Raw genomic sequence first — 25,797 nt, forward strand, 5'->3', positions numbered from 1 at the left:
ACCATGTGTGGTGGCACACACCCATAATCCCTGTGGTTTGGGAGGCTGAGACAGGAGAATCTCCAGTTCAAAGCCAGCCTCAGCAACTGTGAGGCACTAAGCAACTCACTGAGACCCTGTTTCTAAATAAAATACAAAATAGGGTTGGGGATGTGGCTCAGTGATTGAGTACCCCTGAGTACTCAACTGAATCCCCAGTACCAAAAAAAAATAATTTTAGTTTTCAATTTTGAAGATTCAAAGTCTAAGAGCAGGTAGCCCCATTGGTTTGGCAACAAATCATAGTGAGAACATATGTGTGCAGAAGAGGAACTCAGTGTTTGGGCTTAATAATTACTTTTAAGGGCCTGACCCCAATGACCCAAGGATCTCCCACCTGACCGAACCTCCAAAGGCGTCCACTACCTCTCAGTAGTGCCTCGGTGCAGACCAAACTTCAACCACAATGGACCCTTAGAAAATATTTAAGCCACATTCAAGTGTTTTATTTCTAACAGTGACAAAAAATTCCATAGCATCCCCCAAATCAGTTTTTACTTTGTAATTGATTAAAAAATGTGAACTCTGTCTAATCTCTTAATCAGCAAATGTTTGTGGAAGGGAAATGACAAATTTGTTCCTTAACACTCTTAGGATCCACCTTAAGCTCTGAATCACACATTGATCTGTCATCTTGAAATATTTTTCACTTACCTTCATCATTTCTAGCTTTTATTTCTTGATTAAAGAACATAGAAATAAATATCCCATACAAAAATATACAATCATTCCTTTTAAAATAAACAGAATATTTATGAAACAGATTTAAGCTTAACAATGCATGGCAAGACTATATTTTTATGAACCAAATATTTGTATAATGGACTCATCTCTAGCCTAATAACTTGAAGGTAGATGTTAAATCTACTAATATGTTCAGAATAGTAAAAAAAATATATATGTATTCCTATCAACCACTGGAACCCCAGTAAATCTAAGTAAATGTGATTTTATCATGTGGGTGTGCTTGACTAGTTTCTTCAAGAGAGAAGTGGTAGAATTAATGTGTATTTAATTTCAAAAGATAAAAAGAAGCTGGTATCAATTCAGATGATAATATCATGATTGACTTTCTAATTCTGAATGGTGTTTTCTTAATCTTTTTTTTTTTTTTTGCCTCCTCATGACAAGGCCTCTCATTCTACCAATACAACATTAAGGTCAAATAAGTTACCTTAATTGGAATCTCCTCTCCTGTGGCCATTAGATGCTTCAGATGAACAGTCCATAATTTGTAAATTGATTGTTCTTTCCTCTCTTCAACTTGAGCCACTTAAACTCTGTTAACTACAGATTCCATTGAATTAAATTAGTATTTGGCAGTTGGAGAGATGTTGAATTGAAATCCACGTACTATTTCACATCAAGGGGGCTCCTGGGTTTCCCTTCTATCAGGGAAGTAAATATAATGCACTAGAAAAATAACAAGTACTCTTGGTAAAATTTGAGCCTGAGTTCATGTGGGGATGTCTATATTCTTGACCTATGAAACTGAACAGCCTTGCAAACCTGACAAAAGAAACTTATTATTAGCCTTTAGTTAAGATTATTAAGTTAGACTTAATGAATTTTTCTTTATGAAAAAAAAATTTTTTAATTAAACCTACCCTTGATAGTTGATGCTTAGTTATTTCATTTTTGAAAAATCAAAACATTCCCCAATCATTCAAACATAGAGCAATTTCTTTTTAAAGCAGGTATTAGAAAATGAGACTAACTTTGCAATAACATGAATATCTCTGTTATGGGAAAGCTAACATAGAAACTACTTTGTGGACCACCTGACTCCAATAATAAAAGACTTAGCAACCATATGAAGATGGATGTTGAGCATGGAGCTGAATGAATTAACCCATGATGTAACCAAATCTATGACATGAAGGGCTGAATTGAAACAGAGTGCTAAAAACACTTATACTTTGCAGACTTTCAATAACACATATGTTTGTTTCCATTCAGTGTCTGTCTTATTTTAACCATGGATGAACTTCAGATTTGAGCCAGGAGCCTTAAGCTGCAAACCCTGAACTCTTCCAAGACATGCCCCCTTTAGTGTTGGAAGATGTGGATTTTATCGGTTTTCAAAGGGAGGTATTTGCCTAACATATTAGAAGACCCTTCAACTGGTTCTTAAAGCAGCTCTCTTCAGGCAGGCACTGCCAAATATATCTGATGGATGTTGTTCCCAGGTTTCTGGAACCACATAAAACAAAGCCTGAATACTAAATCACAGAAGAATGGGTTTAAATTGGAAACATGAATTTTTTGTCATCACTCTGCAATGCCATACGAAGCAGTAAAAATTTCACTTTTACTGGAAGCAGGTTGAAATTTGAAAAGTCATATTCACTCCAGAACTAAGAATAATTTTATGGTTTGGATCATACCCTTGCAGAGCATAAAGCTAGGTGAAAGTTGGCTAGCTAATCATCATCAGAAGCATACTTTAAACCAGGATATCTGGGCCAGTCTTGTTGATGATGGTAGTAGATGATCTTGGTTCCTTCACAAAAGAGGTTTAAGGAGTAATTCTAAAAAGCAGATGATGATGATGATGATGATGATGAAGATGAAGATGATGGTTATATTATGGTTATAAACTGAAACTCTACAAAAAAATTCTGTATTATAAGTTTAGGGAGTCTGATAGACCTGAAGCCTTTGATTTATTTTCTGGTAATTTTATTGAGAAGAAGATGTGATATGTACAGTTTATTTCAGTCTTACAGATTAATCAACTTCTTTAGCTAATGGAACTTCCATCATGAGGCCACTTTAGAGGTGTGAGAACAACATGAAAAAAATACCTTTGTGTGAACCAACTAACATTACAGATGTGTCATGAGACAAGTAAGAAGATAGGAATAAAGTCGTTACGCCCTTGGTTTGTTTGGTAGATACAAGTAAGAGTGTGGAAACAATCAAAATGTTACCCATGTTTGTCACTTGTCCTACTGACCCTCCATCTTCTCTGAATAATAATAATAGATATTGTGCACTTAATATATATTATGCATTTAAGGGATAATTATCATAATACTCTTTGTGAGATAGTGGTCTGACTCATTTTTCAGATTAGTTCAGATCATTTAGATGGGACAGAAAGAAATTTAAACCTATGAGGGTTTTTTTTTTTTTTGATGTTTGTTTGTTTTTGTCTCCAAGGTTTCCTAATATTAAGATACAAGTTTCTCTTTCAAAGGGCTGTTGCAGGTTTAAATGAGACATCATGTATATATTGTGGCAAATTTGTTAACATACTCCTAGTGATACAGTTAGAGCTCAGTGAAGGATCCCTCCTTAATAACCCAATAATCATCATTATCATTATTATGCTGCTCTCAACCCATTATGACTGATGCTTTTCAATTCCTACCACGAACACTAATTGGTAAAAATAATGATTATTGCTCCGGGGGCCAGACTGTAGGACCATCTTGATCTTCATTTCATAGAGGACCTATTGAGCAAGTAGTAATTTAAGGAGGAGGAAGAGAGACAGGTTTGACGTGCTCTGAGACTGCTACATAAGAGGCCACTTAAAGGAGCCTTCCTGTCACTCCTTATAAACACACACCATATGTGCCTTTCACAGGGGCTGCCCTGGGCCAGGGTTCACCAGGGGGCAGGAAGTAAGCCGGCTGTGTCCACTTTACACCCCAGTCCCAAATCCTGCAAATAGCTGCCAGGGCACTGTGACTCTCAGTTCCTCCTGGACCTATATTTGAATTTAATGGATCCTCATTCTTATTTGCCACTCAGAAAGAAATTAGGCATATATTCATATTTTATTAATAATGTACTAATTATTGTTACTAGGCAATTGAATACTTCATACTACAAAAAAAAAAAAGAATAACGAAGTACCCTATATTGCCTTGGATTGCCTCATTGACATAAATGGATACATCTCATTTGCCTATTACCACCGTATAAAAAAACCACCCGAAAACCTCACTGGCTTAGTACAGTGGTTTATTATTTCTCATAAGACTGAATGTTGGTTGGGTTGTTTCTCTGCTGGTCTTACATGGGTCATACTATGTGACTATATTCAGCAGGCAAGACAGGATCAGCAGGCACAGCTGGCATGGTTGGACCTCTCTCTCCTCAGGGTATTTACATCTCAGGTTTCTTTGCAGCATAGCAGTCTCAGAAACGCCTTCCAAGAGAGGGAAAATGGGAGTCACAAGCCTCTAATGCCTGATCTGAAATTGGAACAATATCATTTCCTCGGTGAGCCCTTGGCTGAATGGAATTACAAGGCCAACTCTGATTCATGAGGAAGGGAGACAGATTCCACCTCTCCATGGGAGGGATGGTGACATTACATTGCAAACAAGGATAACAGAAACTGTTGTAACCATCTTTGAAACCAATCCGGATATAAATTGCAAAATGTATTCGATAGGACATTTGCACCATTTGTGAGGCAGATCCTAGATTTTTCTATGTAAAGTGAAGTTTACTTTTCAAAGGTGTTCAGTGCAAATACTCCATAGAGCTAATTTTGAAACATTTCTCACATAAAGGTATTCAATGTTTTACTTGTTCAAGGATGCAAAGATTTGTAAAGAAACCACATTGTCATGTACACACTTGGAGTTTCCACATGGAATCATTCATCTGTTCATGCCTGCACGCATTCATTTATGCACAGGTATGTATCTATATTCTTCCGTGAAGCTGTAAACCTAGATGTCACAGACTAATAGATCAATTAAATTTATGGTATTACTATTGGAGTTACCTCTTTATTCCTATGTTAATATCCATAAGGACAATTTATATTCTGTAATATCTTAGTTTGTATTTTTAAGCTCAGCTACTTATTTCTTTTTCCTTTAGGCAACAGCTCTTTTTGTCCTTCCCATATAAAACTCTATTAAGAAGTTGTAACTTTAATGGGATACAAAGATAAACATGTCTCATGGCATACTCCAAATGTAGACATCTAGAGACATCTGTCTTCTTGAACTTACGCTTAAAGCAAAGTTAGATATTGAGGGAAAATCAGAGATTAAGACGTTAAGAAGGCTACAGAGCCATGATAGTTTAGGAGCCAGATCATCCAATGACAGAACACACTCATCTTGGGCACACTGGGATTTTGCTGTTAGCAGGTACAAATGCAAACAACATTCACTCATTATTTGTTGGTTTAGCCATAAAATATTTATTATGTTGTCACTAGGGTCTGTTGTAAGTGCAGGGAAAACAAACAAAGTTCTTTTCCTCATATAACTTAAATTCCAATCAGGGGAAATAGGAAAAAATAGTGATAAACAATATGGAAAAAAATAAAGCAGAGTTTAAGAGACAAGGAGAAACCAGCAACAGACTGAGAAGGGACTGATGGTGAGGTAAGAGGAGGTAGAATAGTGAGTGTATCATTGTGTGGAAAGTATGTCAGCAGGAGTGACAATTATTTCATATTCTGAAAGGTCAGAGAAGTGGAAGACTGAGTACTGACCATTATAGTTGGCAATGGGAAAGTCTTTGATGGACAGAAAGGGCAAATTAGTTTGAATTCAAGAGAAGATTGGAAGAGAAAGAGAAGATAGAAAATGCTTTTGCAGATACTTGACTGAAAAGGATATATGGTCATAGGAGAGAATTCTATGTTATGGGACATAGAACAGCATGTTTGGTGCTTAAGGGAATGATTCAATAAAGCGGGAAAACTGATGATATTCAAAGAGAGAGGAATTTTCTGGAATTATGTCATTGAGTAATTAACAAGATTATTTTAGACCAAATTTAAAAATTCATATCATTAAGATGTTTGAGCATATACCCCAAATATATAGGCATGTATTTCAATGTTTGATTTGTATTATACTTTAGTAGTATGTTGTTACATGTGTTTCAAAACATATGTAAAAATATAACAAATACTGGGTAGATAAATATATAAATAGAAGGCCCAGGATTTTCCTCCTCAGACCATATAGATGGTCTGTACACATAACCCTTACCATGAGCTTATCTCACTTAGGGTTCTTACCTTGGAATGTCACTCTTGGTGACCTATCAAAAATAGGTCTTTCAGAATTGAGAATTTGAGTTTTATTGCTTTTTTAACTTCTTTCTAGAAAGTGTTTTGATTTTAAACTAACCTTTACAAAGAATAAAGACTATAGTGGGCACAGTGGCACATGCCTGTAATCTCAGTATCACAAAAATATAAAATAGTATAAGGATTTTTTTGTGAGATGATTTAGTTAAAAGATTCATAAACATGTTCTTCAAATGCTTCCATGGGTTGCTTTGTCACATTTAATGCCACAAAATGCAAAAAAAAAAAATACTCAGAAGAACCACCACATTTCAATGGTTATTTTTCTATGGTTTGATCACTTTTTCACCTTTTTGACCATGGCTTTCTCTAAGTACTTGATTAAAGGATGAGACTGTATATCTAATCACAGGCATATAATTAAACCTTTCACCACATGATAGAAAGAGAAATGTATTCTATTGTTTTGTTGTTGTTACTGTAGTTCCTGTATTAAAAAAAAATGGTAGTTGTCTGCTAAAGGGCACACTAAAACGTTGTTCCCAGGTTGCAGAGTAAAGAGTTTAAACAATAGCCACTGGAGCTTTTTGCAAAAGATACAGTGCTCTGGAAGATGTTTTTGCTATATATGAGGCTGAAATTAATGATGCAGACATAGTTTAATAATTGGTTAATATAAAAAAAAACAATGGTGTCAAGTCAAACCACTATGAAAATCTTTAAGGAGATCAAAATTATCCTTCTCACAGTTCCAGTGCAATCCAAGTTGAATTAGTGTCTCCAGGTATGTCCAAAAAAATCACTCAAGTCCAATCATCAGTTCACCTTGAGCCGACCCCTTTCTCAAAGGGGCACCATGCTTCTAAATCAACCTCTCCAACGTGGGGGGCTGCCTCATGCTCCACATTTCCACTCGAGAGCCTTCTTTCTCTTGGCGGCAGGGGCTGTAGGTTCCCTGAGTTGCCCTTTTTTTGGAGGCAATAATAGAAGCAGCAACAGCCAGCAAGAGGATGAATAATAGGGCTAACGTCACTGAGCCAATGGCAGTGAAAATGTCTGAGATCAAGTCATCTGCCAACTGAAGGAATTGCAACAGTTAAGAAGTGAATTCAAGAGCAAAAGTTAACTTAGGACAATGGAACTCCCCTGGAGTGAAGAATAACAAGATCAAGTTGGTACCACTCAGTATTGTAAAAAGACCAAGGTGTTAAAAGACAGCCAGGTTTTCTTATTTCTAGATCATGTGAAGATGACCATCTGTCTAGCATCTGAGCCCTATGGGCAGAGAGTGTGATGTGAACTATCTGTTGTACTCAGTGTCTTAATCTTAGTGACTAAGGTCATTCATGTGACATCAAGGTCAAGAAATGAACACACGTGTGTGTGTGTGTGTGTGTGTGTGTAATTCTAAATTCATGGGATTGCATTATTTATGGTTTCTTCCCTCCCTTGCCCAAAGTTTGATTTTAGACTTTAAAAAAAATGTTGTTTTACAGTCTTTCTTGGGAAAGGAAACAAATTAAATTAGTTGAGCCTTGTGGGAAGATCCCTAGAGAAGAGGGACTGAAACACTAGTCTCTCAGGCGATTTGGATTTGAAGTGACAGCTGAATGCTTATAAAAGCACATGAGTTCAATGCCAAACCCAAACATCTAGTAACAGAAAACTGTAGGTGGAGTCCTGGCAAGAGGATCCAAACCCTGTGATCTTGTGGGTTTACTAGTTGCACATGGTTGGTTTAATGTTGGTGCAGTGTGATTATAAAGCACTTCTTTAGAAAACCTGAACTCTATCAGTTTGGCAATAAATACATGAAACTATGATTGAGTTGCATATAAATAGTAAAGACAGGAAGCAGTCACTATTTGAATTTTAAGTGATTTTTTTAGGAGAAATATTTCCAGCAGAGTAAATATAGGAGTAAATTCCCTCACCTTCCCACTTAGCTTTCTCTATGGGCCCTGTGCCATTGCCAAACCAATCTACCATAACAAACAGAAACTCCATTTTAAGACTCTATGCAGTTTAAATATCTTTGTATCCTTAGTTTTCATTGTTGTTATTTAATTGTTCCTGCGCTTTGGTTCGAATCATTATATAATTAATATAATACAGTGATGTCTTCGTATTGTTGTTTCGGGTCTAATCACTGAATCTTGCTCATAATCATTAGTTTTTCTATTCATTCAAAAATACTTACTATTTACTATGGGTATTACTAGTAAATAAAAATACAGAAATAAATTAAAGTTTGGAACTTGAAACTCAGATCTTAAGGATAGAAGAAAAGGAGGAAACACACACACACATACAAATAATCATAGTGCACTGTAAATTTGTATTATGATCGTGCATTAAATTGTATTGGGATACAGTGGAGTAAGAGTAGAATGAAGCATGTGGTTGTTCTTTGAAGTATGAGTGAAAGTTCAAGGATCATAAGCAGGAAATGCTATTTGGATGAAATAATTTGAATTTTTAAAAAGCCAGGGGATAGAAAAGTGCTTAGAATTTGTGAAACAGTAAGAAGCCCAATATGACCAAAGAAAGGTATTGCCCATCATCTCCATGTTTGAATTGGGAAAGGATATAAATCATTGATAAAAGATAAAATTATAAAGGAGATAAATTTTGTCAAGGAATTTGAGACTACCTTAAAATCTGGTGTTTGCCCTGTAGTCATTTTGGGGCTATTCAAGATGTTTCAGAAAGAATAAGACATCATCAGATTTTATTAATTTGTCTCTGATATTAGGATGAAGGATTGGAGACAGTGAAGGTAGGTAAAAAATTAGAAGTAGAAAAATTAGTTCATTTATTTGTCAAGATAAAGAATGACCTAGGTCTAAGTTTAGCAAAGAAGTGAGGGTTGAAGGGCAAGGGTGGATGAGGGGGATTTTGGAGGTAAATTTGGCACCACTCCACATCAGATTGTATGGGACTTGGGGACAAGCATAGGAGAAGGATTAAGATGGCTGAGGATCCCATGTTAGGTGAGTACCTGGATGGGATGTCATTAGTTGGGAATGGGACATAGTAAAAGAAACAGGCCTGTGTAGGAAGACTATGAATTCACATTAGAAAAAGCTAGTTTCAAGCACCTAGCACATTCAGGGATATGGTGCTATTAGGTAATTAGAAATACTATAATCACTTCCCTTCTCTTTTATATTGCTGTGAAAAATCCTGAGTCAGAACAACTTTTCATTTTCAAGTTATTTGAGCTTTAGGAGTAATACATGAAGAGCTTCACAGAATCCAGTAGTTTTTGAGGGAAAAAAAAAACGATTTTAGAGGGCAAATTCCCCATCCATACTGCTCGGTGGTGCTTTTGTGTGTAATTACATGTGTTATTGACGAAGATAACTCTGGTCTGGGAAAAATGAACAGAGTCATAGAGTTGGCCTTGAAGGGTCAAAAGTCAGGGACACAGCAGGGCAGATGGAACCTGACCAGCAAAACCCTTGGTATTATCTCCAGACCTTTAGATAATGCACTCCTAAATCCCTGGTTGTTGATTTAATCATAGTCTCTCCAGTAAATGGAGTCAACTTTGGGAGTACAGCTGTTATCCTGGATGAGTGAGTTGGGTGTGTCCACAGACAGATGGGCAGAAATGATTTGGCTTGCCTCTGTTTTCTAAACTTTTTCTGCTCTCTTATTGTCTCATTAAGATGGAGATTGCTGACAGTGGGGAAATGAAGTCCAACTACATCCTCTCATTTGTTGCATTGCACCTGGGAGGATGAGGGCCTCTTGGGCATAGCCTCAGAGTCCCTGTGAGTGCCACAATTCAGGAGGTACCAGAGAGCTGATCTGTTTCACTCGTGATTTGTGAGGAACCAAGAACCTTGCCTACAGAGGCTTTACTGTCCTCAGATGTGATAAGAAGAAAAGCAAATTCAAGGGCTAGAATCTAGCTCTATCTTTGCCACTCGTTGCTGTCACTTAATGAAGTAGTTACGGGTCCAGCCTATAGAGGGAGAGACCTGAGTTCAATTCATGATCCTGACACGTACTTGTGTGAATACACCAGCAACTTCTTTCATCTCTCAGAGACTCGTTTTCATCATCTATAAAATTAGATATTAATATCCACTTCAAGGGATAGGACTAAATGAAACACAGTGATGTGAAATAGACAAAGTATGACTTAAAGGAAGTTCTCAAAACATAAAAATATTAGTAGCCATTAACACACCATTGACCATTCTCCCTTATTCTATTTATTTATAAAAGATAAACTAGAATTTCATTAGGATTTTGCAGTACGACCCAGTGAGCCAACCTATAAAGACTAAATTGCAAGTTTAGGCCTCATAGTGTTTTTGATGAGAGAGTTCCCTTAGCTGTATCAAGTAAGGCATGTCATTAAGATCTGGAATCAAGTGGAATGAGTAGGATTTTGAAAACCCTCTTGAAGATCCTCTACCTTTGAAGTCCCATGGTTGAAAGGCTCCTTTTGGTCTGCTATTCTTCAACCATGCTTAAAATATATAGCCGTGGAGTGGATCTTTTGATAATTGAAACTACTGTGACATGTGAACTGAGGATGATGGGGGCCTCCAAGTGTGGGACAAGACCTGTTTGGACGGGTGGTACTTCTAACACTGTGCTTTTGAATAACTTTTTCCTGAAAAAGATATACCCCATATTAGCAATGACTATCATGTAAAATTATTTTTCTCAAGGATGACAGGCTTCAAACTATATTGAATTATTATTGTTAATTTCTTTTTTAAAAATATGACTCTTTAGCTGCTGAATAAATAAGTATTTCACTTTGGTTTTCCCCCAAAGTGGGTTCACTGAAACCTTGACTGGTTTAGGGCCTATCTATAACCCAAAGCCAGGTTATATTATGGCACTCTGAGGTGAAACTATCAGCACTTATTTTTAATCTTTTTACTTGACTACTGTATGTTGGAACCATTCACCAGTGCATCTTTTAATCCCAGAAAAGAGATTCTGTACTGTTTCTGCTGAAGGCAGACTGGAGACAGCATGTATTTGCTAAACAGACAAATGGGTTTGTATCTAGTTTTGTCAATTTTTAGTACATTTGGTCTATATGTGTTGTTTTCCCATCTGTAAAATAGAAAAGAAATAATTCTCGTGTCTCAGAATCGCTCCAAGATTCATAGCATTCAGCTGTGTAGAGAAAGAGAACTTGGTCTATGCTGTTGCCCTTCTCTTTTATTATTCAGTGAACTTTCCTGCTGGCTGCCCTTGCCCAGTGTGGATTTCAGGGCTCCTGACACCCACAACCCACACATTGATGAACAGTTCATCTAATTCTGAAAATATAAAATGAGCTGACCTATCTGGAAAGAAAAACATATGGGCCCATTTCTATATCCTCAGCATCAAAAACTGCCTTTCATAATATTTAGGGCTGATGACAGTGTTCAGAAGAATGTGAAAAAAATAAACACATTGAAAGAAGGCCGCCCCCCCCTCCCCAGCCAATATGAAGCATTACAAGACTGCTTAGGAAAATTGACCTTACGTTTCCCTGTGCATGGAAGTGAAGATGTTAAAGCTTTGACTTAAAGTGAGAATTGATTCAAGAATTGATGCCGCTACAATTGAGGTCATTTTCTCATACCTGGTTTTATAAAATCAGCAGAAATGTGTTTGTGTTTAAAAACAGTGGCGATATTTGAGATTAAAATTGGCTCCTGGAAAACACTGCAGTGGAGTGAATTTCTTCAAGTCCTTTCCAAAATTCAGCTGTATGTCAGTTACAGAGAAATACGTGGAGACAGTTTAAGGTGGGAAGTTAGGATGTTGAATGCACAGGTGATTACAAGCTGCAGTCCAGCTTCTCTATGTGAGTTTCTGAAACTAGTTTGTATGTGTGTGATGTATGTGTGTGCGCCATTGTGTAGGTATTATGAGCATACATTGTGTGCTATTATAAGAATTAGTGATCAGTGGGAAAATTAAACATGTTTTTAAAACACCACTTAGAATATTTATCTTGCATGTGCATATTTAAAACAAAATAAAGATAACTTTAACTCTCATCTCCCAAACAAAACAAAAAAAAAAGGGAAAGGAATATTCCATATTTAACTTTGGAGAGCAGTTCTTGGGAATCACTATTGTAACAAGTACAGCTTCAATTTTGTGGATGGTGAAAACCTCCCACGCAGACCTGAGTCCTTGAACTGTATCTTATCAGTGAATTACTAGAAACAGCCGTTTCCATAGTAATATTGAATATATGCCAGGACTCTGTTTTTAAAATTAATATCACTATGGCAGCTAATTTTTAACCATGAATACACTGTCCACTTCACAGTTATAAAGGATGCAAATAAAGTATTGAAAAGCCAAGGAGAGGACGAGGGAGGGGTCCTGGGACAAAGAGGGGGCGATTCAGCCTGATGCTATGTTTATAGACTGGAAGGCTTCGGAATGTGCAGGAGGAGGCTGTGGCAGAGCTACCTGCCTTTCCCCCAGGAGCTCAGCCCAGCAGCAGAGCACAGAGCAGTCAGTCATTTTCTCCTGGGCACTGCCCATCTCTTCATCTCACCACCTGCTTCTCCCAGGAAACTTGCAAGCTCTCCCTGGGATTGCTGAGAACAATACAATGGTGAGCCCCAGTCTCTCTAAGGCTGTGTACAACTGCAGTTGGCAGCATTTGAAACTCCTTGCTGGAAAAAGAAGGAATTTGACATAAAGTCTCTCTCATGAACTCCCACCACATCGTTATAATTCCTTAAAATCTTCTGATTGGGGGTCTTCAAGGACAGCCAGGAATGAAAAACCAGGCTGAGATGGGTTAATTCAGGCCACCACAGCTTGGAAGGTGTCGTCCTGGGAAAATTCCCATGTGATCTCCCTACAAAGCCCTGCTCAAGAGGCCAGAATAGCGACTGTGAAAATTTCCTGTCAAAACGCTGGAGGTAAATGAGAAAAAGGAACTGCGCTAGCATAGAGATATGCATTTGGAATTCTAGGTGCAATTAAACCATTAGCCTCTTTCATACTTTAACCCAAGCATGACACATTTCCTCTTATGACCTTTAAGGAAACAGCTGAATTATATTGAGACTTGAGATGTGCTATGAAATTGGGCACAAAGCGACACATTTGTTCTTGCATTTGACAAATGATTGTACGCGTGCTCTGTGTAAGCACCACGCTGGCTTGAGATCCAGTGTGAGCCCACGGGTTCCAGCCCTGCCAGCCCAGGCACTGGGTCTGAGTTCTCGCCTGATGCTTCACAGCCGCCTTCTTGCTTTAGAACCCAGATTGCAGGCAGAAGCACACAAGCAGCTAGAAGTTTGGACACACTGACTTCATATTTTTCCTCTCTGGAAGCAGGTGGTGTAAGCGATATTATTGTTTTCCTTGGAACCCAAGAACTCATGAATAAAAATTATCTTTCTCTCAAACAAGAACCAAGTCCCAGAAGTCCAAACTCAGATTTCATTATGTTTTGTAGATTTATTGTTGAAAGATAACAGCTAAGCATTTCTTCTGACCCTTTTGTCAGGGGTTTGCCAGATGTTTTACACACAGAGACCATTTTGATTCCCCTGCTAACCCAACAAGGTAGGTGATTCTATTTTGTGTCACCTTCTCAGGGAGGCCTGCTCTGACCCCCTTCTTTAACTGCAGTCCGCTTTCTCTTCTGCACTCTGATATCTGTCTAGTTTACCCGTCTCCCCACTGTAATGGAAGCTCCATGAAGGCTGAGATGTTTGCCTTCCCTGTTCCCGCCTGTCTCCCCAGCACCTGGAACAGTGTCTGTCCCACAGAGACACAGTGATTGACAACAGGGAGTTAAAAGATTAAGAGCTTGTGCAGCAGCACACGGCCAGCTAGGGACTTGTCCACTGAGAACTTCTTTCTCTTGGGAGTTTTTACCTGATAAAAATCTTGGCATGTGTCTGACAGAGGAATGGAAGCCTTTGCTCTCTGGCTCCCCTGCAGGGAGGGTGCCATCTCTGAGGTGCCAACACTGGTGTGGTTGATAAGAAAGGACACAACTGAGGGAGGCACCAAGCGGGCACAGAGACGGTTGGGTATTTTCCTCTTTGTGAAATTAGACATAATCTGTGTTTACCTTTTTTTCTGCCCCTCATATCCTGGGCAGGTACATCACCTGGTGACCCTAGCAGGAACTGCTAGTGAAGATTAAGCAATAAAGTAGCAGCAGCCAGCTGTGATCTTCTACCCGAGAATCATTCTTTTCATGGGTTAGGTGAAACTAATGGACACGATCTTGGCCCATCTTGGTTTCAGAAAGTTTTGTGGATGCTCTTGCTTCCTTTCCCTTTTCTTCTTATTTTTCTTTCTTTGTTTTATTTTGGAAAAGAGTCATTGCTAATGGAAGATTCTGAGTGTGTAAACTGCACAGCGCTGTGAGCTACTAAACACCTGGAGCTTTCAACCCTGATCCCTTCATGTCTTCACTAGCCTGTGCCCAGACCCTTTCCCACTTGAGTCTTCCACCCACATTTCACATTTTTGCATCCCCACAGTCATAATCCTGGTCTAAGTCATTAGCTATCTTTTTCCTGAGTGATTAAATAGTCTTCCAGCTACGTTCTCTTCCCCTAGAATCTACACCCTCCATCCAGCTCAACAAGAACAATAGTAGAGGAGGAAAGTGTATTCCGGGGGCTCATGGCTTCAGAGGTCTCAGTCTACAGACAGCCAGCTCCATTCCTTGGGGCTTGAGGTGAGGCTGAACATCATGGCAGAAGAGTGTGGTGGAGGGAAGCAGCTCACATGATCAGGAAGCAGAGAGACTCCACTCACCAGATACAAAATATATACCCCAAGGCATGCCCCTAGGGACTCACCTTCTCCAACCACACACTGTGTCCCTACAGTTACCACCCAGTTAATCCCCATCAGGGGATTAATGCACTGATTAGGTTAAGGCTCTCATAACCCAATTATTTCATCTCTATACCTTCTTGCACTGTCTCTCTCATACATGAGCTTCTGAGGGACACCTCATATCTGAACGATAACAAAAAAGGAAATGAAAGCAAAACCTTGATTACCAGACTTAGAAGTCCATGGAAACTAACCCAAACATATCAAACCAACATTTCTAATCTTTAAGCTGATCCTTTTTATTAATGAACTCCCATCTGGTTATTATCTGTCAGAGTCCATCTACCTCCATTCCAACAAAGCACCTCTCTTTCCACTTCTCAGCGGGAATCACCTAATTCTGCCAATGCCACTTCTCCATCATGAAACATGCCATTTATTCAACCATACCTCTCTTCTTTTTAGGGCACTACTCAATCTTTCCTTCCTCTTTGCAAAGCACCCCCAAGGAAGCCCTTGTGACTCTACTCTCTCTAGTTCCTTGATACAGCAATATCCAGCGTCAGCAAGTAATTGGGAAGACCTATAGCTAGGGATGTATGACATGGAATATACACTTGAATGTGCTGCTACTGTTCTTTGTGAGTTAAGCCAAATTCTACCCTTTCCCTTTAGGACTGTAAGGAAAGAGTACCTGTTTATCTGTTTACTCTGGAACTTTCCAATAGTACAAAATGCCGAGCTTTGCACAAAGTGGCTAATCAATTGTTATTGACTCATACACTTGTAATGCTCATTGCTCTGTTAAATGCATTATTAATTTCCTTGCAGTCACGAGTCCTGTATAGCGCAGAAAATGTATTGGTGGTGAATTCATTCTTTTGCTTATTCATGCATTTATTCATTCAATAAATCTTTATTGAATGCCTTCAAAGTTTCAGACATTGAAGTTTCTGGAGGTCTGGAACTTGAAAGGAAGGTCATGGACTTAAAAAAAAAACCTTTCTATTTAATAGTAGTGTGTATGGGTGGGGGCAGCTACAAATAACCATTGTCTTGTGGGCTGCGTTAGGTGGGAGGTGAGTATGAAGGACAGCAAGTGGAAGGAAGGAATGCCTCCTGGTGAACCTCGAGCTTCTCAGAGGAAGGTAGCTGCTGGGGGAATGAGGTAAAGAAGGGAAGGGTGACCAGGTACAGGGACACACACCTGTAATCCTTGGGATTAGGGAAGCTGAGGCAGGAGGATTCCAATTTTCAGGCCAGCCTGGGCAATTTATTGAGAATCTCTAAATAAATAAATAAATAAAGAGGGCTGGGAAGGAGCGTTAGGCAGATGACAACACCCATGGTCCCATTGCTTTAAGGGGAACAAGAAGCACGACCGAGGTACTGGTGCATCTGCTTGTCTGGGCAGGGTGAGCCTTTATGTAGCGCTGGTTACAGATGGAGAGGTGGAAGCGGGAGTGGCAGCTCAACCCGGAAGGTGTTTAGGGAACCTGAGCAGGTAACCATGGAGACACTATCTCAGGAGGAGTTGGAAGTGAGGTGGAAGCCCATTTCATGTACATTCTCTGCTGGTTCTTTCCTAGTCCATTTGACTTGGGTCAGTTACATATCAACTTTATTATTTCGGTTCTTCTTCTGTGTACATGCCAAAAGTTCTCTATTAATCTGCATTTTACAGCACAGGAAAGATTTGAGTTTCTTTATACCCCATCTCTTCCATAGTAGGTATATTTTAAGGAGGCGATTGAAAAACATGCAAATTTGTTTTATACACAATTTCAAAAGGAAGAGAATATTTAATGAATTAAGAAGGCAGGGGGAAAAGCTGGGGTTGTGGCTCAGCAATAGAGCGCTTGCCTAGCACAGGCGAGGCCCAGGGTTCGATCCTCAGCACCACATAAAAATAAATAAATAAAATCAAGGTATTGTGTCTAACTACAACTAAAAAATAAATATTAAAAAAAAGGAGGCGGAGGGAATGTTTGAGGTTACAAGATACTGAAACACAACAACTGATAACCAAATGCAATTGATTGAATCCTGGATTTAAAAAAATTCAAAAAAGGATGTTATTTGAACTATTAGAGAAAGCTGAATATGGAAAGTTTATGAAATGTTAGGTTCCTTGAATATGATAGTAGCATTGTAACTCTAGAAAGAAGTCTTCTTTCTTGGAAGATGCTTACCCAAAAATTACATAGAAAAATGTTATGATGTCTGCAACCTACTTTGTAATGATTCAGCAAAGAAATGTATGTAACTAATGAAACAGCAAAGATAGCAAAGTGTTTAAAACTTGGTAGTGTGGGTGAAGGGTAAATGTGTTCATTCTACCTTTCTTATTGACTCTGTTCAGATCTGAGCCTTTATTCCAGAAAATATTTGGAAAGTAGTATTTAAAAAATGATTTTTATAATGAAAAGTTTCTTTAGCCCCCAAAATATGCAGTTCTTGTTTCTCCCACTCTCCGTTCCTTGGCTATTCTAGCCCTTTCTGATTTCTCTTTCCTCTATACTTTTATCACACAGTAAGTTTTATTCCCATTTATGGCCAAATCTATCCTTCCAGATACCAAGGTATGGGTCACATCAGATGACAGTTCCCTCACCTATTTGCCCTGAACCTTGACTACCAGTGCCAAGCAGCATCAGGCACTCACTGTGTGTTCATGGGCTTTCTCGTGATCTACTGGTATCACCATTTTTAACCTAAAACCCAAACCATGGCACTTTTTCATTCTGATTTCTTTCTTCTTTCCAACTTTATTCAGCTGGTTAAAAGCTGTTATTCATTCATTCCCACATTACACAGGAAAAAGAATGCCAAATCCCTGACATCCTTATGGCTTATCACATATTCCTTCGGCAAAGGTAATCTAGTCTGTGTCATCGTATTTATTGCCCCCAAATCAAAACCAGTTGCCAAAGTAATGAAGGTCTATTGGTTTGTGTTGACTTAATCCATGTCAGAGGAGCATATAAGGATAATTTGACCAGTAAAAGGAAAGCCATAAAAATGATCAAAAAGCCAATAGATATTCTGAGAACACCAAGCTTATTTTACTGAGGATTTATGGTCAACTTATCAGAAAATTATTTGGTCCAAGTCTACATTCAAGTACGTCCCTCTGTAATTCAACAAAGATTCTAGTCTCTGAAAAAAACAGCCTCCTATAATGAGATACCCTAGTCACCCCTAACTTGCAGCACATGTAGTTTAATTTTCAACAGTTGTGAGACTGCAGTAAATTCAGTTTTTGAATCACTAGTCCCATTTATACCTCAGCCCTGCATTAAATTACCAGAGCATAAACTGCACTGGAGCAAAGCCAACTGTGTTGTCCCTTCTGACATACCTGCACAAGTGTTTATTTATCAAATCGAGCTTAAATACCAGACAAGCCCCAGATGGTAGAAGTGCCAACTCCCACTGTGTCCCATCCAACAGAAGTGGATGCCAGGTCATCAGGCCCCGCCATGCCATGCCAGCTTTGCCCCAGGCCCAATTCTGGAGGTTGTATTTTATTGACCAGACTCAAATTGGCTTCCCCTAGTGTAGGTGATAAAGTGTGGCGTCAGGTCACCCATGTAAAATATATTGCTTTAACTTCGACAGCTTGTCATTGAAGTCCTTGTTTATATAATCTATTGTGCCATTTACTCCATTCTTATTTTAAAACGCAAACCTAGAAATAAAAACCCTTTCTTTTGGTGTTTTGTTGATGAATGTGTATACCCTGCTCCTTCCCTTAAATAATCTCAAAAGTAGCCATTTCTGTTGTCACTGTCAGTTTACATCAAATTATAAGGCTTCCAGTTTTAAACTCTGCCTCACGGAAGATGAAGCACACACACCATGCTTTAATGGGAAGCCTCTTACTGCACAGCCTTCTCCTTTCCAAAGAGTTTTAGACTCGGTGTATCTAAACAGAGAGGGATCTTGTGGAGCTATGGCTGGGCAGATCTGAAGTGAGCATTACCAGAATCTATGAGACAGCAACAACTGAAATCACCAAAGTACCTGAAAACTAGCAAAGACCAAAACCTTCACACTGTGAGGATTTGTTGAAATAATATTTACTTTTAGAGCTACAAAAAAAAAAAAAAAGTCTTTCAGAAGTTGGGCTTTCAAACTCCAAATAAGCCATTTGGGGAAAACTCTGTAAGTTTTAAAGTTAGCAGGAGGGGAAAAAGAAAACAAACAAACAAACAAACAAAACATTGTTTCACTTTACTAACCATTTACTAAGTACCCAAACACATGACAGGGGAAAAGATATGTTTATATTAGTACTAAGCATTCCTTCTTGGAGAAGACCAAAATAAAGTCTAACAGCATTTTCCTATTAGCTTAAAAGTACTGCCAAACTAAAATTGCTCTATCTCTACATAAAGATTTAACACAGAATTTAAAAGCCATTATAAAATTAGCTCAGACAAAATAGGCAAAATGGTTACTTTATATTTTGGGATTTCTAAGTCTATATAAAATATGTAGAGTAAATATGTATGCATAATGTCTCCACATTCTTTCAAAAGAGGTCCTTGCCCAAGAAAGGATGGGAGGTAGAGGCATTAGGAAGTTTGATACCTACTAAAAAAAGGCTCACAGGGCAAATTACATAAAAACTCTTCTTTACCATTGACTGTTTTAATAAAATGAAAATCAAATTCCCTGCTTCCTACCCATTTCAGAGACTTATTTAAGAGGAAATTAGATGATCCGGCTAAAGTGCTTTATTATTTTGGTTTTATAATTTATTAGTATTCTCAAAATATAAGGTTCTTTTTCTGGATAATCTTGTCAATTTTGGTATTTTCTCATATTCTATGTCATACTGACATTTGAATTATTTACATTATTTTTTTCTGAATTTTTGAAGTAATTGCTAAGATATTCCTCTTCCTAACTTTAATAATCTGAAACCTAGGAAAATTTTGTTTCCTTAACTCCCAAAGGGACTTAGAATTGAGAATTCGAATGATAAACTCAGCCTCTTCAATTTTGCGGTTCATCACAATTCCCCCTTCTTTTTTCCCACACCCCAGAAAAACACTCCCTTCCCTGCCCCTTTAAAAAAAGATATTTCCCTTGGGTCTATAACTTTTCTATTCAATCACCATTTAGATTACTTGTCCTCAGGGATATGGCTGTTAGGAGCCCAAGGAAGAAAACGGTGATTAGTCACTGGTCTCAAAAAATCCTCCCCAACCCTGTTTACAAGGATAGATGCCAATTCTCGAAACGTGCTCCATGCTCATGTTCTTTTCAGGGTCATTCTGCTAGCACAGCACAGATTAAACACACAGCCTCGGTGTTTTCAGTGTGGTGAGGAGACACATTTACATTCCACTGACAGCACTGGGTGTAAAAGGAAGCCATCTGCTGTGATTCAACGTCTTCACAAGGAGTAGCTACAACTTCGCAGAGAGAAGTCGAGAGAAAAGCAGTCACTCACGACAGGGCTCACCTCCGTCCAAGTGCTCTTCTTTGTGTGGTGGTAGACCCCAGCAGAAATCACCACCGTCCTAAAAGGCATTTTTATTCCTAATGGTTCTTAGAAGTTGGTCTTGGGTCACATGGTTTCATTGTTCTCTTTTCTTAAAAGATGTTAGCTGATACTTTTAGGGCTCTTTTCCTAGTTTCAGGAACCCACAATAAATATATTAATTTTGCTACAAAGATGACAACGAGGTCTTTGCTTTCTTGTGCATTCTATCCAGGCAATTAATCTTTTCCAACATCTAGTTCATTTTCTACAAAGGAATCATTTCTGGAAAATCCTTTTTCTAAATTAAAAGGTGGTATATAGGGAAAAGAGAAAAGTCATTACAAACTGAAGATTGAATATATTCCCAGCATTTTGTACACCCTGTTTTAATTTTCACAACCATCCGAGGAGATAGTGATTATCTAAAAGGATTTAAGCAATTTATCCAAATTCATCCAGCTAGTAAGCCACAGACTTGGCATCTAAATTGTTAGCCCTTGTTTGGTTTTGCCCTGGAGCGTGCGAGGTGGAGCACTGTATAGACGGAACCCCAAATCTACTCTGTAATTTCAATTGTCACCTTTAGTTGGCATCTTTATTCATGGAGAGAAGAGAATCAGTGGTTATTTTATATTTCATGTCTCTTACCGTGTACAGTGCTTTTATAGCTAGTCGCATTTCCCTGCTTGTAGAAGTTTGTTTAATTACTTGAAGGCTTCACACGTGAGAACAAGCTTCAGTAAAGCATGCCGATGGGTGGGTGGGCTTCTTTGGTAAGTTCTAGGAAGGTGCCCAGCACACAGTGGGTGTCTGGGCAGTAAGCTGTCTCTACAGTGCCTGCCTGCGTAAATGCTGAAAAACTCAGCAGGAGAACAAAGAAAAGGACCCATAATTCACAACTTTCAGTCCTGTGCTTTTAACACCCAGCATGTCTATCAAGAAATAAAATAACAATGTAGACAACCTCCCGGGGTTGCTGCTTGTATAAAACAGCCATGTGCTATGCTCGCTCCAGTTTTAACACAACGTTAGCAGGCGATGATTAAGAAGGTAGCTATTTCAGCGCTTCACAGTGTCAGAAAACAAGGTATCGAGCCATCAACTCCCTTTTTAGGTGCAGCACTTAGATTGCAGCCATGTATTGCTTCCAACTGTAAATATTAACGGGGAAGCACAGAGAGAGCTCTTCCATTGGCCATGGGCTGCCTGAGCTCAGCATATTATATGACACTTCGGCATTATTTGCTGAGATGTAGATAATTTTACTTCTCCTTAACAAGTTTCTGTGTATTTTTACTCCATCAGCAGGTTCTTGAATCAATGCCTACAGGAGATTTGACTAACATCAGCATAATTTGACTTTGATGGAAAGTTTGAAATTTATTCATAATTAAAAACTATGCATCCATTTCCCAATTTCCCAGTAATGGCAGCTAATTCTTTTGGGTATCATAGTATTTATACATGGTTCCCCAAAACGCATTGGTTCCTTTGTTCTGACTAACTCTAGGAGTTCATGTTTTTATAAGGATAAAGAAGAATATTTTGGGGGCAAACTAAAGAGGCCTTTCATATTTGACCCTTGGAGTATTGGAGAACTGCAGAGTAATTTTTACTCCTTTTGAGACACTGAGTTTTAAAATAATTTTTTAATAAATGTAATATTAAAAGGGACCTGAACATTATTTATAGGAAAATGTACACATTTCACTACATAAAAAATTAAGTATTATTATTTATCAAGTATATAAAGTATACATGGACATTGCCTGAATTCAATAAACACCTGTTGATAAGGATTGTGATACAGTATATAAATGCACTTGTCTCATTGCAATGGCACATTACTGCATATAGAAAGTCAGATGAGAAAAGTTGTCCCATATTCCCATTTACAAAATCAAGGAAGACAGCAGTAACCATGTATAGTATGTTAAAAATCTAACTACTTTTATTTGTAAGGATATACTTTTAATCTTATGGAGCAAAAATTCTAATTGGCATGTTCTCTGCCATGAACTTTTGCAGTTCATAACATATCACATTTTTTTTAACTTAAGATATGATTTCAAGGCCTGCACTTTCCTATATACAGAAAGCTAGAGTCAAACAACATACCATTTCTATTTTCCCTTCATGTTGTTAGCTTCTGAGTTCATAAAGATCCGTAGGTGCTCAAATTGTTTTAAACTGAACTGACAAATTAGATGGCATTGTAAAACAAATGCGGAACTTCTCCATATGAGTGATGATCAGTTCCTGACACACCTAGGTGATACTTGAAATGTTTTCCAGGCAGATATCTATAGACCTATGTGTCTGGCCTAATCTAGCCCTCTCTGAACCAAGAAAACTCAGTTGGAGTTTGTGGTTATGAATTCAGTCTGCAGCTACTGGAATGAGTAAATTAGTTCATAGTCTTTAAAAGGGAATGAAACCAAGGATGGTGTCTTTGTTATGCTCTGTTCTGCTAACAGTACTATGTGAGTTACACTCAGGATACAGCCTACTCTCCCTCAAAGAATATTTAATTCAAAGAGGTAGAGCTCCCTGCTCAAATGCTTTGCCATCATGTGACTACACGTCACCTTGATTTACAAAATCAAGTCACCTTCATAGCCCTTGTAACCTATTCCCAGGCCCTTTACATCCCAGAGTGTCTCTTTCTAAAGGTGCACATATTTTTTTCCACTGGAGGAGGAATGGCTTGTCCTCCCCAGTCATGTTGAAATCCTATGAAAGACTCACTTCTGTTTCAGGCAGAAGACTAATAATACGCAATTATGTACTAAAGCCAGATTTCTTCAGCTCACCTCACTAGGTGAATGTGAAGTTCAATGTCATTACTTTGGGTTCTGCAAATAAAATTTTAAATTGAGATGCTTATATTGGTTTCTATAATTTGAGAGCATTTATATTGGTAATTAAGTGGCAATACAGTTAAATCAGCCAAACAAACACAACCTTCAACCTCAAGAAGTTGCAAATTAAGATAATTTACATACTGCCAGCTGTGATTAACTCTAGCATTTATAGGACTTAACAGTAAAAATAAATAGATACAGATCCTGCTAAGGCCATACAGCAAGTTTTGCAATCTCTTTCCCATTTTCTTCCTCATTTGCTCCTAGAATTGTTCTTAAAAAAAACAAATCCACAGTTTCTTGGGCATTGTTGGTCTCATGGAAACCTTGTATTTTTGTGAACTATATGTAATTGTATCTATTTTTAAAAATTCATTTTAAATTTAAGAAATAGGAACACTTTTAAAATTTTCTGGTAAAAAAAGATCTTTAAAGGTTTCATTTAACAAATTAGAAACCCGGAATTATATATTGGATGGGGCGAAATGAGGATTTAAGCTTGAATTAACTAAGTGACTTTCAATCAATCACTTAATTACTTCAAGCCTTAGTTTTTGCATCTATAAAGTGGAAGTAATGGAACTACTGATAGTTAGGATTAAAGAGATACTGGATGGTGAATCCTTCCCATCACCACTAGAGCCCCAAGTCAGAGGGCATACATCTCCATGAAGGAAGAAATGCCATGGGAATCCTGCCCATCTGATTCCTGAGGTCAGGGGTAGTGCTCCTGTGCACTGGGCTAATGTCTTTCAGACAGTGAAGGTTCTGCTTTTATAATATCTGGCTTCCTTGGCTCTGAAAATAGATCCCACTAGTCATAGATATTTTCAGACTGCCCACCGTTCAGTATAGTACACATTTTGTATTGATCTACTCAATTGGGACATTTTCTAAAGTGAGTTTACATAGTTTCTCCATTTTATGTACTTTAAGATAATGAACAATAACATTAGTCTATTTCGCCAGAGACTGATGATCCAGGAAACTTGCTCAGGATTTTTTGTTTGGTTGTTTGTTTGTTTTAAAGGAAGGGAGATTTAAACTGATTATACTCAAACCTTCCCAGAATAAAACATGTCTTTAGTCCTTTGATAGAAATAGAGAAAGAGCACCACAGGCCTGAAATGTTAATTAATGAATAAGAACATTAGAAGGAATTTGAATGATTTTTTAAAGGGCTCAAAACAAGATTCAGGAACAAAACAATGTGTAGAGAAAACTTTTAATTAGACAAAATCAAAACCTGGGCTAAATAATATGTATATTTAATAGGAGAGTTAACAGAGCAAATTTCTCCAAGTGTTTGCTCAAGAAAAACTTTTTGTCTGCATTGTATTATTAACACCCTCCCCCCCTCTATAACAATGAACCATCTACATGGTTTGAGTTCCATCATGGAAGAATAAGTCTAAGAATATAATTGAGGATTTATTATTGAAGACAAAAGCATCATTAAGGAAAGTTGCTACATTTTGACATAAAGTCCTGCTATGTTATGAATATTGTGTCTCCCTGAAATTCAAGATGATGGTATCACTACATAGGACCTTTGGAAGGTGTTCAGGTCACAAAGGTGGAGCCCTCAGGAATGTCCCTTCCATCATGTGAGGAGAAAGGAGAACACAGAAAAAAGACAAAATCTAAAAATGGGAAGCAGATTCTCATCAGATACCATATCCGCCAACACCTTGATCTCACACTTCTCAGCTTCCAGAACTGCAAGATTTAAATTTCTGCTGTTTATAAGCAACCCAATCAATGGAATAGTCTCATACAGATGCCTTCCAGTCAGTAAGTGGGAGCCAGCAATAATCACAAGCTGCAGGAAATAGTTTGGAGGAAACTATAGCTCAGGCCTAAATCACAGAGTTCTGAAAGGCTCTTCTACTCTGCCTTAGTTTTCACAGAAACTTGAGCAATTTAATCCATCCTCTAGCCCTCTGCTTTGTTTACCCACTTTATATCCCATTATGGCAGCATTCTTTGCCTGTTCCAGTCAGGCCTATCTAATCTCTGCTCTTTTCCCATATAAACTTTTTTTCCCACTATTACGTCTTTACTTGGGCCATTTTTTTTTCTCTTTTGAATGCTCTCCCAATTTCTGTCCTATAAATAATCTTCCTCATATTTCATGGCTTTGTTTAATTCCCATATCCTCCACGAAAACTTCCCCTGTTGCAATAGCTTGTAGAGATCAGACTTCTGTGAATTTATGTGTGCTTTTACTCAGTGACATAAATTAGGGATTGTTTTTGATATGTTTTTTAGTTTCTTCTTCTTCTTTTTTTGTTCCCTACAACAAGATTACAGTGTCCTTGAAGTTATTATGGTAGGGATTATATATTGTATTTCTAATTTTCTGCTTACTTTCCTCCCTCTCTGCCTACGCCCTACCCATCGTTGGAGGCATTGAAGAAACAAATGCGTAGATGAAATGGTCACTTTGGGAAGATGCTGGCATTCTTTTGGTTGAAGGGGACATGAGGAAGGCACTGTCTCCTACAGCTCTCTGCATTTCATGGGACCTATAAAAGGACAGAACATTGGATTTCCTGCCTTGGGGCTCAGAATGT

The 25,797-nt window shown here is 38.1% G+C and overlaps 1 protein-coding gene across 1 annotated transcript in view; it reads right to left on the bottom strand.

The window, feature by feature from the left end:
- Positions 1-4,865: 4,865 nt before the first annotated feature.
- Positions 4,866-25,797, bottom strand: part of Crb1 (crumbs cell polarity complex component 1) — a 192,685-nt gene continuing 171,753 nt past the window's right edge. The window contains exon 12 of the mRNA XM_058586069.1: positions 4,866-7,136. Coding sequence (XP_058442052.1) covers positions 6,921-7,136 — 216 coding nt within the window. The 3' untranslated portion in view covers positions 4,866-6,920. The remainder of the gene's footprint in view (positions 7,137-25,797) is intronic.

The sequence above is a fragment of the Marmota monax genome, unplaced genomic scaffold, assembly GCF_021218885.2.
Source record: "Marmota monax isolate L192 unplaced genomic scaffold, Marmota_monax_Labrador192_F-V1.1 WCK01_AAM20220418_F8-fsc00099, whole genome shotgun sequence".
NCBI classification, from domain to species: Eukaryota; Metazoa; Chordata; class Mammalia; order Rodentia; family Sciuridae; genus Marmota; species Marmota monax.